At 46.1% G+C, this 12,534-nt stretch overlaps 3 protein-coding genes across 3 annotated transcripts; 1 reads left to right on the top strand and 2 right to left on the bottom strand.

Annotated features, from left to right (window-relative positions):
* Positions 1 to 5,509: 5,509 nt before the first annotated feature.
* On the bottom strand, positions 5,510 to 6,233 carry PMZ80_006771 (uncharacterized protein; the record flags this gene model as incomplete). The annotated part of the gene is made up of 2 exons (XM_064875182.1): positions 5,510 to 5,885; positions 5,941 to 6,233. The coding sequence occupies 2 exons, from the start codon at positions 6,231 to 6,233 to the stop codon at positions 5,510 to 5,512; spliced, it is 669 nt and encodes a 222-aa protein (XP_064729582.1).
* A 2,166-nt stretch (positions 6,234 to 8,399) lies between these two features.
* kes1_1 (Oxysterol-binding protein 4) lies at positions 8,400 to 9,733 on the bottom strand (the record flags this gene model as incomplete). The annotated part of the gene is made up of 2 exons (XM_064875183.1): positions 8,400 to 9,527; positions 9,635 to 9,733. The coding sequence occupies 2 exons, from the start codon at positions 9,731 to 9,733 to the stop codon at positions 8,400 to 8,402; spliced, it is 1,227 nt and encodes a 408-aa protein (XP_064729583.1).
* An 895-nt stretch (positions 9,734 to 10,628) lies between these two features.
* PMZ80_006773 (uncharacterized protein) lies at positions 10,629 to 11,723 on the top strand (the record flags this gene model as incomplete). The annotated part of the gene is made up of 1 exon (XM_064875184.1): positions 10,629 to 11,723. The coding sequence occupies one exon, from the start codon at positions 10,629 to 10,631 to the stop codon at positions 11,721 to 11,723; it is 1,095 nt and encodes a 364-aa protein (XP_064729584.1).
* Positions 11,724 to 12,534: the final 811 nt, after the last annotated feature.

A 12,534-nucleotide genomic window follows, 5' to 3' on the forward strand; every position in this document is an offset into this window, starting at 1 on the left:
AAGGTTATATATTAAGGTGCAAACAGAGCAAACCGTGACACTTAACCTTATTACCGTAGCCGCTTACCTTAGCTTATAATAGTTTAAGATAGGCTAGAAATACTATATATTAGCTATAACTACTAGGACGAGTATAGATAAAGGCTTACTAGCTATTTAATTATTATTAGATACTATACTAGTGTAACGTACCGTATATAGGCTAAGGCTATTAGGCTAAGAACTACGAGAATACGCGCTTTAGCGTAGGTAAGATACGATATACCGTAAAGGCCGTATAAAGAAACTAAACTTAATTAGGAAATAGCGATATTAGGAATATAGTAATATTATAATATTACTAGTATCCTAATATTGCGTATTACGAATATATATACGAAGTTATTTTATAGTTAGTTAGATACTCCTTTAACTTCTATAGTTAATCTTAAATCTAAGTTTAATCTAGTTTAGTAGAAGTCTATTTATACTATTCTATATTCGTATCCTATAACACTTACTATATAGTAACTAACTATACTACCTATTCTAGAGCTACCTTTATTATACCTTAGGTAATTTAGAGCTTATAATAACTAGCTTAGTTATTAGTAGTTATTATATTTAGAGATATATTCTAATAGTTAGAATTAGATTAGCTATACTACTTATAAAACGCTTTATTTATCTTAATTTATATATACCTAAAGTTAAGGTTCTTAGTATAGTTACTTACTAAGTTAAATCAATAATACTATAAGAATACTATAGTATCAATTAGTATAAGAAAAGATAAAGGTACTTAACTAATTATTCTAAAACTTACTAAAGTCTTTTAGTGCTTTAAGCTACGCGTCTAGAATACTTTAGCTTAAAGAGAGGCCGTACTATTCTTCTTTATCTTTATATAAAGTATATAATCCGGAATTTGTTGTATATAATTCTTATAGGATATTAATAACGTAATATAACCGTTCTTTTTATTATTTAATATTATAATCATTATAAACGATAATCTATTAAAAGATCTCGCTTTGTATTAAAGGTATAAAGATAAATTAAAGTACTACTTAATCGCTATTAGATTCGCTATACTAGTTAACTAATTATAACTAGTTAAAATAGAGCTAATATTATTAGCTAAAGAAACTCTATTTTAAGATATAATAAGACTTTTTATTTATAATCTAAACTAACTTAGTGTTATATAATACTATAACGCCTTAATACGATTATTCCTAACTAAAGTTCTAAATACCTAGCTCTTCGCTAAAGGATAAGTTTTAAAATAAAAATCAACTTCGAATTAGGAATACTAATAGTCTTTAAAGAGGGTATACTAAAGGTTGATTATTATCGGAACCTTATTTCTGCGGTTTAATTAGCTAAATCTAAAATACTATTTTTTTTATCTTAACGGCTTATACGTATACTTATAAATAGTAACTTATATACGATAAGCGGGGCCGATATAGAAGTATATAATATATTTAAAATAGTAGTTAATAGCCTCGTAAATACTAATTCCGTACCTAATATTAAGCTTATTATAGCCGTTAAATAACTATATATAGTTAGCCTTAAGATAGATTACTTTATAATTCTTAGACTTATTATTACGAAAAGACCTTAGCTAGTTAGCTTCTAGCTAGATTTACTATAATATAAGCTAGATATCTCTTTATAGAAAGGCGTATCTTAATAGGTAAAGGTATAATTCTATTTAGTTATAACTATATAATTAAGTACTTAGTATTCGTAACGATACTTGCTTTAATAACGGTTTTATATTACTAGAAACGTACTTCCTATTCTTTAGTATTATAAAGTCTATATAGTAGCCCTAGCTATTAACGCTAATACTACTATTACTAAATAGTTAGCCTAATACCGTATTATAATAATATAGCTAAGATTAAATTATTAGATAATCTTCGTATATAGAAGTACTTTATAATTAAAGTATTAATATTATATCTTAAAGTGTTTAGCTTAATACTAGTAAAGTTAGTATTAGTATATTAGGTTTAAATATATCGCTATAACGTTCGCTAACTCTAATATATATTAATTTAGTTTAATTATTTAAGGATATCGGCTTATCTAATATTATCGCGTAGGTATCGTAAAACTAGACTACGGGCGGATTCGTTTATTTTATTAATTATAAAAATATTTAGCTACGCACGTTATCGGAAATTAATATAGAGCTTAAGGATATATAATTTAAGGCCGCTAATTACAATAGTAAGCTTAGATTATAATTATTATAACTGCGTTATAGAAAGGTATTTAATTACAATGGTAAGCTTAGATTATAATTATTATAACTGCGTTGTGGAAAGGTATTTAATTCAAAAAATCGTGCAAGTCCAAATGCACAAGTTTTTGGTCAATGTTTACGTGGTTGGCGGGGCGTCCATTAGTGCACGCCAGTAATCATTGGTCAGTGTTCCGCGATCGACAAGACGGCGTCCAATAACTTAGCCGAGCTCGGCTTCCACTCGGCATCTCGACGGAGTGGGATATCTACTTGCTCCGACACACCACGCTAACCCTTATGCCAGTGCCACAAGCGACTTCATACCAGAGGTTCACCACTCTCGATATGCAGAACCACATCATCGTGTGCTGATCCGGCTGATACGATCCAAATGGGATCATCGCAAAGTCCGGCAAGACTTTGCTGGCAAGAACGTTGTCAGCTTCCAGATACACATCAGTCAGCCGTGAAGGTATCGACAGCTACTCCATTCACGCAACGATACGATTACCATGGCAGAGACAAGCACTGAAAACACGCTGAACGCAAGGATACCGCCGCCAAGTGTCAAGTACGACGACGTCTGGTTACCATATGACCGTCTGCAAGAGGCATCGAAGAAAGCATGGCCCCCTCGACAGCACTTAGAGGCACCTGAGTTTGCAAAAGATGCTGACCCATACGACGTGGTTGAGGCAATGAAGCGTGTAGGTGGTGTGATCGTCCGTAACATCGTCTCCGAGGAATCAGTAGCACAGATGGAGAAGGATATCAGACCTGCCTTGGAAGCAGATACCCCTTGGGATGCAGGCGACAACTTTTTTCCACCAACCACCCGACGAGCGTTTGGGCTTGTAGGTAAATCAAGGACGTTCGCACTCGACATCATTGGTAACGAGCTCTACCAAGCAGTCTGCGAGCAATTCCTCACCACAAAATCCTACCCACGGTACGGCAATAGAAATAACCTCAATATCTCCCCGCCACAAGTCAACAACACCATTGCCTTCTCCGTCCGGCCAGGGTAGAGCTTCAACCAGCCTCTTCATCGAGACGACGACATCCATTATGCTTCCCGCCCACGTGTAGAGAAGTACCCTGAACCCGCGAACTCCCGAGACTACGGTATCGGCTTCTTTGTGGCAGGGACGAAGACTACAAAGGCAAATGGTGCGACACGCTTCATCCCCGGCAGCCATCTGGAAGATACATGTCAGCCTCCAGATGAAGCTTTCGCACATTATGCCGAGTTGGATCCTGGCGATGGATTTATCATGCTGTCTAGCTGCTACCACGGGGGCAGCGCAAATACGACGAAGGATGAGGAGCGGTTGCTGTTCAGTTGCTTCATGACTAGGGGCTGGTTGAGGCAGGAGGAGAATCAATACCTTTGCGTGCCCATGGAAGTTGTGAGATCTCTGCCGGTCAAGGTGCAGAAGCTGCTGGGGTACGCCACAAGCGAGGTAAGGCCACCACGAATCTGTGCTAGTGGACGACGACTGATGCTAACATATGTGTCATAGCCGATGTTGGGTTGGGTCGATTTCAAGGATCCACGTGGCTTGGTCGACCCAGAGGGTGCTGAGCGTGTGGGGCATGGCAAGCAGAAGTTAAAGGTTGAAGGGTAGGTGCTTTGCATGATAATCGAATGTGGAAGGTGCTATTCGTCTTCGGTTGCCACTAGTCCTGCAGTGGTCATCGTGAGTAGCGAAGCAAAAGGTGGTCGACTTGATTTCGGTTTGCTGGAGGAGTGGTCTAATCTGCTTCTAACCGTGACATTGTCTAGGACGAAGTGAGTAAACTTGTCACCGACATTCGTGGGCCTGCTATCATTTTGATCGGTCTTCACGCGTATGGGCTACGGCCGAGGCCCTTCTCTAGCTAGACTGCCGCAATTAAAATATTTTATGCTTGTGCCTTGTGGGTGTTGTACACATAGAGCACAGGTACTGTACTATGCTTCCGACCAAATTCAGTTGCAACTAGAGGGCATGGCTGATCCCTAAATCTGCGGTAAGATATCAAGCACATCTACAGCCGTCTGACTATTGTTTTCTATGCTTCTTGGTACTTAGACTCGCATCGAAATGTGACTAGCATCGACAGGTAAGGTGTTCGCATCAATGTATTCTAGTCATTGCCTGTAGCAAGTCATTAACCTAAAGCTGGCCTTACGACCACCAAAAGAGGCCAAAGTGGTGATCTCCGGAGACCAAGCCGGCTCGTTCGGATGCCTAAGCATGCCGATCGTACAGTAGCTGCCTGCGATAAAATTAGAGTACTGCCTCGGCGACTGAGCATCCCTGTAAGCACCAGCGCGGTCATGTCCGTGCACGCCTTCTGCGCTAGGAAGGACCATCGTGGCCGCTGCACTTGCCTAAACCTGTGCTGAAATCAGCGGTTACTGTATCTTAAATTTCTGGGCGGTGAAGGTGCGGACGGACATGACCGCTAGAGCTTATAGGGGTGCTTAGCCCGCACACATCGAACTTGGCTTCATCGGTTGCTGAAGGGCCTCGGGCGCTCGACGGGTGCCGAATGGATACAATATGCGACGCTGGCTGCAGTGGTAAGCGCAAGAAATAAACATCTGCTGAAAGTTACGCCGACACGAAGGATACTGGGGGCGCGTCGGGAAACATGATAGGCTCGCAGGACGATATAAAAAAAGGCATTACAGCCAGAAATGCCACACCACTGGAGCAAGGAAGTGATGGCTAACATCTAACAAGATGCCAGGCTTCATAGTCCGGCAAGACCGTTTACTTCTCACCATTAGACTGATTTATGTCACGAATGCTGGCATGTCTTCTAGACGGCGCTCGCTTACCATTCAAGGACGTCAGATTCAGTCAGCGCTCATCTCTGAGACCAGATACAATCTTTCTTGGCTATCTCCTACCTGGAGTGACCGAGTGCGCGAGGTTTTATGAAGAGGAGGATTCTGAACCTAGTGTTATCTTCTGTACCGGCTGGGGAGGTCACTGGTCAGGTGAGTTCTACGTTCAATCTACCTTGAGTGATCAAGCCTAATTATAATGACATTATTCTCTATAACTTTCGCGTCTGTCAAACATATCGGACAAAGGTAGCGTAGTCATCGAGCCCACGCCCCTTTCGTCCATACATTATCTCTTCCACAATCTCTTTCCGTGTTATCGTACTAGCCGCCCGCAAGTTCTGCCGTACGCTTTAATGTGAGATGCGCAGCTCAAATTCTCAGAACACACCAACGACATCTGCTTCTTGACTGCTCCCATAAGGCTTTCAAACCTTGTGACCAAGCTCACAGCTGAGGTCCACTGGAGTGGCGCTAGCGATACAATTCTTGGCCGAGTCATGTTTTGGGATGGCGAGGCCAGTGATTGTACCAATGACAGTGCTGAGCTTTCTGAGTAAAGTTGGCATACCGGGTCGTGAAGCAGCCGAGGACTGAGGTTCTGGGACTGGTCCACCAGGTTTGATTGACAAGTCAGTCTCGGCACCCTTCTCAATTGTCTTCTGCTGCTTCTTGATCGCTTGTGCCTTGTCGAAATCATCCCTCCACTCCCACTGAGTCTCGTTGCCCAAGTCTCGAGCACAGTTGGCCTGGCCAATGAGGTTGATGATGCAGTTAGGCTTTGGTTTGAGATTAATGCACTCACTAGCAAAAATATCAGTCGATGAATTTGCGATCCAGTGAACGTTCTATAACTCACCACCAGTCGCAAATGGTAGTGTCTCTTTTGGAGTACTTCAATTTGCCCTGCTTGTTGCAGTAGTACTTGTAGGGATCTCTTTGACACTCGAACGTGGTTTCTTTGTGGCCACCGCAAGACATGGCATAGTCGTTGCCCGGCTCTGCCATTGAAGCGTCTTGATCGGCCGAGACGAAGGTGTTCCCCTCGCTCAGGTCATGGGTTGACTCTTCTGATTCTGCATGGGCAAGGGTGACTAGGAAGACTGTGGTAAGGAGCACCAGAAGTGCTTTTAGCAGCTTGGTTGGCTGCATGTTGGGCTTTTGATCGATCAGGTCGGGTCTTCTACTGGACTGGACCGGGTGGTTGAATTTGAACGTCTGGTATGGCGGAATTGGTCGAAGGCGAGTACACTGCGCAGAGCAGACTTTATAGTCTGGAGAACACCTCCGTTGTGTTTGTAAGAACGGCAGGTGACATTTGACGGGTGGTGTTGGCTGATCCAACTTGTTGAAAGTGCTATGGTCACGGTAAACTTGTTGATAGGAAATGCAAGAGCTGCTCTTGGCGCCCCTTCTACCCGTCCTCATCCTTGGTAAAGCAGCAGACAAGCGGTTGCGGCTGAGGCGGTGCGAGGTAGGAGACTATTGAAAGCTATTGTTATCGTTGAATAACAGAACGTCGAGCCGTCCTTCTCGTAACACTATTACATAGGCTGCGGTTGGCATCGGTTTTCATGCCAACGCTATTGACAGTGACAGGTGTAAATAATTGCTTCCTTGTGATGCTGTTGCACTATATTGGGTCGTGCAGAACCATATTGGACCTTAGATTGAGGCTGCAAGTAGTTTCGCCAAGAGTGTGCCCTGATCGGAGGTGTTGATGGCTCTTCGGCCTGAGAGGTACTTCGGTCAAGAAGTCTGCATGGACAGGTCAAGTATACCGAGTATACTGTTGCTTGGTAGTTCTCCAGCCTCAGTGTCCTCCACGAAGGTCCTCATCGAATGCTTCACCTTCCATGATACCATACACATAGCACGGCCCAACCAGCCGCCAGCCCGATTCACCAGCTCGCAGCACAAACGGCACACGTCCACCCCTGAGGAGTGCTATCACATCTCCTGGTGCTGACACTGCAGGTATGAGTGCCAGATACCCCTTATCGGTCCATGCAAGTCGTCGACCAGAAGAAACCTCGGCTATCTGACTAAACAGTGCAGGAGTCTTCGACGCGAAATGACCAGACAGCGCCACCGCGATGTTTGAAGAAGGTGATGCCCGATTCGAGCCTAAAGAGCTGTGAACTTTATGGAAGAACCTGCCTGGACCAAACAAGACTCTCCAAGCAAGGAAGGCACGCTCAGCATCTTAATCGACCAATTGTATCGAGCCTGCAGACATCGTCCTGCGGGACGCCGTCATAAGCGGTTCTCCTGTTGGATATGCCATATGCGGGTGGGTCTCTCGCAAGAAGGGTGTTGACTAGTCCGCCAAATTCTTTCAACTGTGCCTAGACAAGGAAACTCGCTGCATTAGCAGCCTCCGTAGGAGTAATCGCCTCTTCCGTCACCGATGACGACTGGCCTACTGCACCACCTGCTGCTTCGTAGATGCTGCTACATTCTCGGATCTTGTCGAATCGTTGGCTCTCGAGCCTGAGTGCGCCTAACCCACATCCTCTCAAAGACCTACCGTTGGCTGGCTGGCTGAGACAAATGAAACCATACGGCTCACCACGTCCTGCTCAACTGTGGATGCTTTCAGTAATCTCTGAACCAACCTGTCAAGCTCGACTTCGTCAACATCAGCCATATCTATACCCTGGTTTTCAAGCGCTAGGGATGATAAGATGCGTACGTTACGCTCGCCGCAAGTGAAGATGCCACGATTCACAACCCCGAGTAGTGGCCGGACGAGCATGCTCCGTTCTTTTGTGTCTCAAGCTCGCCATTCATGTCTTGACGAGAGTGTTCGATTGAAGGGCTGTAGTTGCGGGATGTATCTGAGATATGATCACGTCGATAGCTCGAATTGTCTTCCGGTGTCGTAAGGTCGAAATGTCCTCGCAGGACCGGTACGAGCCTCGATGTAGGTGTGCCTAAGCGGGCTTTTACCCGGTAGCGGTGGCGGTAACTGTGGCTGTGATAACTCCTTCACTGCTCCCTTCCCCATGAATGCTTGAAAGCACGTTCATTTGGAGACGTACTGCCAAGTGTTGCAGGCTGGCAGCGAGAAGAATTCATGTCACCACGAACTGCCTCAAAGGTGTCCGCAAAACTCCGAATGCCCCTCTAATTGGCCCGACTGCCGATCGGATGGTATAACGAGATACCGGGGGCAGCTGGCAATTCTGAGGCTTCTTTGGCATCACCCATACTACTTAAAACCGCCAACAACCTCCCATGGATTGCTAAATTCAAGGTAGGGTCGGTCACAGTTTGTAAAGCAAAGAGCCCAGGATGGCGTCGTGACTCGGTCTTCTAGATGTCGACTGAGTCTCCCTTGGAATTTGCGGCACGATCGAATTTCCTTTGGTCGAATTGCCAAAACCCGTCAGTAAGCTCAGGCTCAATCTTCAGGCCAGCTTTCGCACACAGTACTTCGATCTTCGGGTCCACAGGCCCCTTCGAGAAATACCTCGTTTCCCATGTTCCCCCTGCTTTCTCCTCCTCTTTCCGCAGCTCGCGCTGTCTGACCTCGATGCGGTTCTTCTCAGCACTCACACCGCCCATGTCACGCTTGTACATTGCTGTCGCAAACTCGTTCCACAACCTCCGGCTTTCCATCGGGTCTTGGTCGTCGATAGGTGCGACAGATATCGGTGTCAACTTGTCCGTTGAGGTCGTAGTATCGTATGTCTCAATGACCTCGTTGGTCTTCGCGTTCTTGATACTAAACGTCCCTGTCCATTGTCCATCAGCTGTATACAATGGTTCTGACTCTTGGCCGTCAGCATATAGAGTGGCGTAGAACGAATTTCGTTTCCCTCTCAGCCAGCCTTTGCCTGAAAATGTAATTTTGGTGGTGAACCCCGAGCTAGATTGAATGTAAGCTGGTATGTTGGCGTCAAACTCTGGAAATGGTGGCGGAGGCAGAAATCCTTCGAGATGAACCTGTGGGAATGTGAGGAGGTGATCTTCGTTGAACTTGTCTATATGTAAGACCACATGTCCAACTTTATGTAGGTGGATTACTCGGTTCGCAAAGAAGGTTTTGGCAGCGTGATAGCCTGACAAGGAGATACCATTGTCGTCATTCCAGATTTTGTATGCTGTAACGGGTGGATGGTGGCATACCTGTTCAGCAACTAGTTGTGTGCTACCATGGGCTTCGCTTTCAAATTTGCCTAGGAAGAGCTCGCCCAGAACTGGGTTAAGTGGTTTGCCCTTCTTCCGGTCTTTGCGGTGATCATATTGCTGCTTTAGTGTGGTCAGAAACCAGGTCAGTACAAGCAAAGCTCGTTTCGCCGGGTCTGCTTCGTGAGCTGGTGCAACGAATCTCGATGGTTGTTCCACCCAATATGAGGGATACTCGGTCATAGAAGTTGTGGACAGGATGAACGGAGGTGCAGTGAACGACGACAAGTCTCCCTTGAAGGATGCTATTGACTAGCAACTATCGTTAGTGTGAACGGGTAGACAGTAGATAGGGCGATGGGAATACGCCGCCATGCATAGCTGTTGGATGCAACAGCCTGGTAACAACCGTCATGTACCTTTATGAAGGACAAGAATTCTTTCCTCATCCCTTTGGGGAGATCCCCAGGTCCCTCATTGTTCCACTTCTCGCCTACTGTCGCCGCGGTTGCTGCCATGACTGGGTGGTTCTCGCGACAGCTAGACTACCTTTCTCAATGTATGACTTTTCAGGCCGATGGCTTTTGTCGCCGGGCAAAGTGCTTGGACTCTCGTGTTGACCATGTATATAGGTCTTGAAGCAGATATGGCAAAGGAGACATCACGAAGGTGTGTCTCTGTCAGCCTCTAGTTCTTGACGCGTCGACGGAGGTCGTGAGGTCCGAACTCCGGTCCGACCACCGCAGCAGTCAAGCACGCTAAACCAAGTTTATGATTGGCCTGCGGCTATGCAGCCGATCTATAACTGAAACAGCCTAGCTTGTCCTCCGGCCGACACGACCGGTACTTCTTCTCCCGACGGACCTGAATACCTTCTCTTATCTTTGACTGCAGTCTGGACTCGCTCATGCCACTCAACTGATGGTCGATCGACTGTGTAGAGCCAGAGCTGTCTGGGCATCTCTTCCGATCACCACCATCATCTTACGAGTTGTAACGCTCCGGGCACATCAAGGTTGGTTGCGTCGCCCACTGCACGCAATTTAAGTATAGTCACGGTACTACTGTTATCACCACCAGTACCAACGGCTTGACTTAAGTGCAACCCAAGTAGCAGAGAGCTCACTTTTAGCAATGCAGTCACGAAGTGCATGTACAGGTGCCTTTGGTAGCAGGAACGCGTTCTACGCGACGAGCCATGCTTCGTGCCTTCCGCTTTCACTTTCAGTATCATTGATATGACGAGTCACGTTTTAGTAGGAAGAGACCGCATATATTCTAACTTTCATCTGCCTGCCAGAACATCGTGTTCTTTCTGTACTACACGTTCCTCTGGCCAACAAGAAGTCGAGGAAGATTTTGACTCAAGAGATAGAAAAATCCAACACCCATTTCGACCTCCACCCTAACATCATGGCGACCGACAAGTCGTCAACAGCGCCCCTAACAACTTCGATTCCGGGTCTGACGCCATCACTCCCTCACAAGAGCCAAGCATGCAGCCCGCTCATGCAACTGCCCGCAGAGATCCGCTTGATGATTTTGCGCGAATTGCTTGTTAGCGAAACCACTTTCAACAAGCGATCAACCTATGACAAGCCAATTCCGCTTGTACTTCCAAAAAAACCTGTTGCGCAACCAACAAAACAACCATCAAAGACCAAAGCAGTTCGGGTATCACTTCCTCGAAAAGCAAAGAAGGTGGCCGCTTCGCCTGGCAAGAAAGAGAAGGTCACGACGCCGACGCGCCAGACCAAAGTTCGTGGCTATAATCTCTATCCAGCCGTTCTGTCAACATGTCAGCAGCTTTTGTTCGAAGCGTGGCCTTTGCTGTATGGGAACAATACTTTGGGCATCTACATGACGCCTACATGGAATCACGGGTACGCGTACACCTGTCCATGCGCAGAAAGAGCTCATATGAGCATCTACGCACAATCTTCACATCCGTTGTCGACAATTTACGACTCTTTCCAGCTGCGTCACACAGACGTGGCTTTCGCATCGCGCTTCGACCATTACCAAGTTGAAGCCGCTATTCGAAGCGATGATTTCACCTACAGATCGGCAAGAATGATGGTCGCTGCGTTGCGGGATCTCCTCAAAGGCAAGAGTTTGCAGGTTGTCATTTCAAACGCCGAGAAGCTTCTCAATAATTCGATTCAAGGTTTTATCAACGCCTTTCAGCTGGTGCGTTGCAAGAAAATCACAATGGCTGGCATCGGCGAAATCACCTCGAAGCGTATCTGTGCTGTGATCATGAGCAACGAAGCTATTGTCGACCTTGACGAGCCTATGTCCAAGCTGCGAAACTTCTGTGCCCTCGTGTCTTATGACAGTCGACGAATTGCGGGCATCGATAAGGATCTGCTGGAGGCTGAAAAAGCGGTGAAGAACTTTGATCCTGTGAACTTTGCAGCAATGCGCACGAAGATCACTAAAGCTGTTGAGAAAGACTTTGCTCAGAGGATGCAGGAGACAGAAGAGGCGGCTCTGTATTTGCCCTAGTCGACGACGCCAAGCGAACGGGTATTGGTTAGCAGTTGCTTGCGGTTCTTTCATAACGCTGACGCCGGTAGACACACTCCTGCCGTTGGTTCTGGCTGTGATAAGTGATCGAGCAGCGTGTAGTAATGCGTTGTTACCGAGAGAAGGACTACAGATGTCGATATAGCGGCTGGCAAGCGAGCAGCACATTTGAGGATTGCCCGAACATAGTACAGTACGAATTGTTTTCAGCACTACAGCAGAGGAACAATTCAAGACTATCGTCACAATTCATGCCCATCTCGCAAAGCCGTAATCTGAAATTGCTGCGTTTGTACTGATGCGCCGGTCCCCACACAATACTTGCGTCGTATCGACGTGGATACCTAAGCTATCCGATATCGAACTAGAGCTGTGCAGCCTGTGCTTGTGATGCTTCTCGCCGTCTCGGATCCGTTTAGTCTTGAGATGAAGATGACTGTTGGCGTAGACATATTCTGTCTTGCGGTCAGGACGCGCGAGATTGACTCGCCACCCATGCCGCATTTACGTAGTGCGCAGAAACCTTGCCCACCTCTCCATCGGTAAGTCTATTCGAGTAGTATTAGGACAAGAGACGAGGAGAACCAGTATCGATAACTTTTCGTAGAGGGGCTCGCATACCGCCGTACCGGTAGCTACGACTTCTTCAAACTTGCCTGCTGGTATTGATCGTGTGCTGCTTCTGCGACTGACCAGGTTCGGCGCAGCCGCGATCGCTTTGCAAGCAAGTAGCTAGGGGTCATCAGCTCAGTCGCTAACAGTCCAAGCCGACATCAATGCTATCTCTAGT

The sequence above is a fragment of the Knufia obscura genome, assembly GCF_036327395.1.
Source record: "Knufia obscura strain CCFEE 5817 isolate CBS 148926 chromosome Unknown scaffold_7, whole genome shotgun sequence".
In the NCBI taxonomy this organism is placed as follows: domain Eukaryota; kingdom Fungi; phylum Ascomycota; class Eurotiomycetes; order Chaetothyriales; family Trichomeriaceae; genus Knufia; species Knufia obscura.